This window comes from Pinus tabuliformis, chromosome 1_1 (assembly GCF_031772625.1).
Source record: "Pinus tabuliformis cultivar Carrire ecotype Pingquan chromosome 1_1, CPIR1, whole genome shotgun sequence".
NCBI classification, from domain to species: Eukaryota; Viridiplantae; Streptophyta; class Pinopsida; order Pinales; family Pinaceae; genus Pinus; species Pinus tabuliformis.
Window position 1 is genome coordinate 349,975,791 of NC_142297.1, and position 5,228 is coordinate 349,981,018.

The 5,228-nt window shown below is 47.8% G+C and overlaps 1 protein-coding gene across 1 annotated transcript; it reads left to right on the forward strand.

The window, feature by feature from the left end:
- Positions 1 to 1,054: 1,054 nt before the first annotated feature.
- Positions 1,055 to 1,639, forward strand: LOC149213023 (uncharacterized). Its single transcript, XM_089388897.1, has one exon. The coding sequence runs from the start codon at positions 1,055 to 1,057 to the stop codon at positions 1,637 to 1,639; it is 585 nt and encodes a 194-aa protein (XP_089245023.1).
- Positions 1,640 to 5,228: the final 3,589 nt, after the last annotated feature.

Sequence of the window (5,228 nt, forward strand, 5' to 3'; positions counted from 1 at the left end):
AACTCCCAGAGGTACATGTTCTTCCCCGTGGGTGGTTCTCCCTTAATTTCACTAAGGAGGACTACACGGATCTGGTCTTAGCGAAATACTGGCACATTGAAACTGCACCAGTCCTGTTAAAGAGGTGGAGTCCCCTCTTTGACCCAGAACGTGAATAGATCAGAGCAGGCCCCCTGTGGGTACGATTGCCCGGATTACCATTACAGTATTGGAGCGAGGAGGCGCTCATCAAGATAGGGAATGCTCTGGGCACGTATCTGGATCATGACCGCACGTATGTTGAATCCAAGAAGCGAACCCTAGCTCGTGTGCTGGTTCACCTGGACACGCGTGAAGGTTTAGAGGAGAAGATCACTCTGCAATGGGGCAAATACAGCAGGACACAAATACTCGACTACGAAGGAGTTCCATTCCGCTACAACCGCTGTCATCAAGTGGGACACCTATTTAAGGATTGTCCGCTGAACAAGAGTCCAGAGACATCCCCAAAGATCTCTCCCATATCAGCACGAGAGGCAACCCCGATCATCCTACGTCCAGCTCAGGGGGAACCATATGCACAGGGCTCGCCTGTGAAGACTAGATCGAAGGGGCCGGAACCGTCATCGCCCCCTATGACTAGGGCTCGGGCCGCTGCAGCTGTCGCACAGGCCTCGAGTACTGTCCTGATCCCTTCATCCTTATCTCTTAATAACTCATCTGCATTAGTTTCATCATCTGCACCTTGCACTATGGCTCATTGTCCAGTTTCGACCCCCCCTCTGTGTGCCTCTACTGCTCCACCTTCTGTGCCTCCACTTCCCTCCTCTTCATCTCAGTCATCCTCCTCGCGGTCTTCCTCCCACCCATACTCTCTTCGCCCACGTCCCCAGCTACCGGGCTCTGAGGGAGGCTTGGGCATTGTCCCTCTGGGTATGGGACCTCTGTCGACCAGAGGCAGAAAATCTGATCTCTCCAAAGCCATTTGGAGGGCCGGTGTGGAGGTTGCATCAGGCTGGCAGTCCACTATCGATGGGGTCCTTAGAGTAGCCACTACCCCTCGGGGCGGTCCTCCATGAAGTGCTTATCATTCAATTGCAGGGGCTTGGCTAGTGCCCCCAAAAAACTAGCCATCCGGAGGCTTTTTGAGACTGAGCATCCTGACATTATCCTCCTCCAAGAGACTCTGGGCCCAGCAGAGGACATCTCTCATTGCTTAAACACTCTGGCTCCGAGACGGGAGTTCTTGGCCTCAGATGCCTCGGGTCGTTCAGGGGGTCTGGCGATCGGATACAACCCTAGATCAATCAAGATTGATTCATCCTGGGGTGGACAAGGATTTATCGGAGTGGACATTTTCGCAGCAGAACTTGGAAAAACATTTCGTATAGTGAATGTTTATGGACCTTGCCACCTCAGGGAGCCTTTCTGGAGGCACTTGCTAAACCTCTCCTTATTAGCAGCGGACCATACCATCCTGGGGGGCGACCTAAATTTTTCTCTGGGCTTCCGTGAATCTTGGGGTTCCATGGCACAAGTGGATTCCATCACCGAATTTATGAGGAATGCCCTTGAGCAGTTAGATTTTATTGATATCCCCTTACAGAAGCCTATGCCTACGTGGAGGAACAGAAGGGTGGGAACTGCTGCATTGGCTTGAAGACTGGATAGATTCCTTCTTAAAGGACCCTTGATACAACATCTTCACCTCTACAAACAATGGGTTGGTTCTGGGGGATTATCAGATCACTCCCCTATCTTCCTGGAAATCCTAGGGCCTCACCAAAAGCCAAAAGCCCCTTACAAATTCAATCATCTTTGGCTCCAAGATCAAGATTTCATAAAATTGGTCTCGGATTACTGGAAAGCACATCCCATAAATAGAGAAACATCAATGTCAAAGGGTTTCTGTAAGAATCTCTCGGAGCTAAAGCACATTGTCATAAATTGGGCCAAGGAGAAGAACAGAAGGGATTCGGCCGTGCTCTCATCAGTTGAAGAAGAGTTGAGTACCCTGTTGGATGAGCGAAACCTGGGCTTCACCTCGGCCGGGGATAAGACTCGACGGATTGAATTGGAAAATCAGAGGTCTACTCTGCTCATAAAAAGGGAGGAAAACCTCAGATTACGAAGCAAGGCTATTTGGCTGAAAGCAGGGGACGATAACTCTATATTTTTCCACAACTATGCAAAAGGAAGGAAAGTGGCCAACACTATCTGGAACCTTCCTATACAAGAAGGATGCCTTGCAGACACCTTCAATAAACTCTCCCAGCTGGGTACCTCACACTTCAGGAGCCTGTACAGAAGCCCTCCTGGTTCAAACTTGGCAGAAATCATTGAGGTGGCCACACACTTCCCCAGATTTGTAAACGAGGATGACTCGACTGATCTCACAGCCCCGGTAACATTGGAGGAACTGGAAAGCACACTCAAGTGGTTCAAGAGAGATAAAAGCCCCGGACCTGACGGCTGGTCTATCGAATTTTACCTAGCCTTCTATGACTTGCTAGGACTGGACCTGCTCAGTGTGATAGAGGAAAGCAGATCATCTGGGTGTTTATATCATGCCATAAACTCGACATTCATTGCTCTCATCCCTAAGTCTGACACCCCATCTTCATTTGATGACTTCCACCCCATCTCACTTTGTAATGTACTCTACAAGATCATTTCTAAGATTATTGCTAACCGACTTAAACCTATCCTATCAAATCACATTGCTCCCCAACAATTTTCTTTCCTTGAGGATAAGCAGATTCATGAAGCAATTGGGTCTGCCCAGGAAGCCCTACACTCTATCTAGTCCAAACATCTCAAGTGCACTCTCTTGAAAATCGATCTATCAAAAGACTTCGATCGGGTCAGCTGGCTTTACATTAAGATGCTTCTTATTCACCTGGGTTTCCCTCTTCCCTTCATAAACTGGATCATGGCCTGTATTACAACTCCTACATACAGCATCCTGATCAATGGATCAACCTCCCATTTCTTTCACTCTGAAAGGGGGCTTCGGCAGGGCTGCCCCCTATCACCCCAACTATTTCTATTAGTCATGGAAGGACTGAGCCGCTTAATCATCTCTGCTTCAAGGGAGGGGACTCTAAAGGGCCTCAAGATCACTAAAGAATGTTTCCTCACTCACCTGCTGTTCGTGGACGATGTACTCATACTATTGGATGGTAGCATAAGAGACTCACTGACTTTTTCTCGCCTACTACAGCTCTTCTCTCGAGCCACGGGCATGTAGGTAAACAGATAGAAATCTACTATATCACTGGCCCATACCACAGTCAATGAATCCCAAGCCACTCTGCAAGCTTTCCCCTACATCATTCATCCATTGGACAGGGGCCTAAAGTATCTAGGTTTCTGGCTAAAACCCACTTGCCAGAAGATTGCAGATTGGACTTGGCTGGTATCTAAATTGGAAAAAAGGCTCTCCTGTTGGAGCCACAGATACCTCTCCAGGGCAGGCCGTTTAATCCTCATCAAATCAGTGCTGGAAGCTACTCCGGTTTTCTGGATGGCTCTAGCATGGATTCCTAGACACACTCTGACTCACCTCCAACAGATCTGCAACAAATATCTCTGGGCAGGAAGCCAAGACAAACACATTTTTGCCTGGATAGGATGGCAAAAGATCACTCTCCCAAAGAAGTGGGGAGGTTGCGGTCTAAAAGACCTTCCACTGTTCGCACAAGCATTGGTAGCAAAAATGAGCTGGGCATTGATAAATAGCCAGAACCTATGGACCCGCCTCTCCTACCACAAATACATTTGGCCCCTTGGCACTCTGGATTGGATCAGACTCCCAAATTGGAACAGAACAGGTGTATCATTAATTTGGAAAGCCCTTCTACACTCAATGCCTATGATCAGAGACAACTTGGCCTGGAAAATCAGAGACGGGACCCTGGCTAGAATTGGCATAGACCCATGGGTGGGTAGTGGTGGTAGGCACACCCTGCCACAAGACTTGGTTTATCACTTACTTGCCCACAATATCAAAGTGATTGCCCAGATTGCTGATAGGGAAGCCTCTGATATATTTCAACAGGCCTGGAGGACAACACATCAAATAAACCTCCCTCTTAGATGGCATCAGGCATGGCAGACATATAGGGAGGCTCTGATAGAATCTCACATCAGAATCACTGAGGGGCCGGATGAACTAATTTGGAGCCAGTCTGAGAGCAGTTTTTACACTCCAAAGGATGGCTACACCCTACTTATTAGTCACAAGAAACCAGAGGTTATTTCGACATGGTGGCACAGCATCTGGAAGCTCTCCGCTTCCCCGCGATCCAAGCTCTTCTTCTGGTGTGTTCTTAAGAACAAGGTGCCCACCGGAGAAAATCTAATGCACAGAGCTTACCTCGGACTCTCCTGGTGTGCGATATGCAAAGAAGCATCTGAAACCACTGAACATATTTTCTTGAGATGCAGGCTGATACAAGAACTGTGGTCAACTATCAAAAATAACATTTCTTACTCCGGCAACTGGGCGGGCACTGTTTTAACGGAGGCTTGGACAGACTAGGCATCGTGGCACAAGGGGACCAAGACTGTTAACCTTCCTATCCTTGTTACTTGGCACATTTGGAAAGCACGCAACCGGCTCATCTTCAACGACCAACCTATTCTCTGGCAATTGGTGGAGGTCGGCATTATCGCTGCTTACAGGGAACTACCAGATCCCCCTCCCCCGCAAATTCGCCACCCTCACCCACCGCCTCGGATAGACCAAAACATACCTTGGGCATTTTTCGATGGGACCGTAAACCAGCAGAGTTGTGGGGGCAGTTTCATTATATTCAAATCTGAGCAACATTACTACAGAATTAAAGCAGGCCTGGGAATGGGAACAAACAATTTTGCATAGCTCATTACCCTCCGTCATTTACTTCATTTTGCTTTGAGTCATCATATCTCTTGCATTAACATATTCGGGGATTCAAAAATCATCATAAACTGGTTCAACAACATATCTATTTGTCACATGCACACACTCAACATCATATTGAATGAAGTTCTAGTACTCAAAGCAGCTTTTGACAACATCACATGTTCTCACATCTATAGGGAACATAACGAGAGTGCTGACAAGCTATCCAAGGAGGCCTCGTTGATGGACAGAGGAGTATGGGAGATCACAGAGGTACAGGGCCATCAGGAGTACAAATACTACCATCGCCCATATAATGATCTGAGATATCAGCATGCACCTGAGCAATAAACAATCTGAA

What these genes read in the sequence shown, in the direction of transcription:
- LOC149213023 (XM_089388897.1), top strand. Translation starts at nt 1,055, where the DNA reads ATGAAGTGCTTATCATTCAATTGCAGGGGCTTGGCTAGTGCCCCCAAA.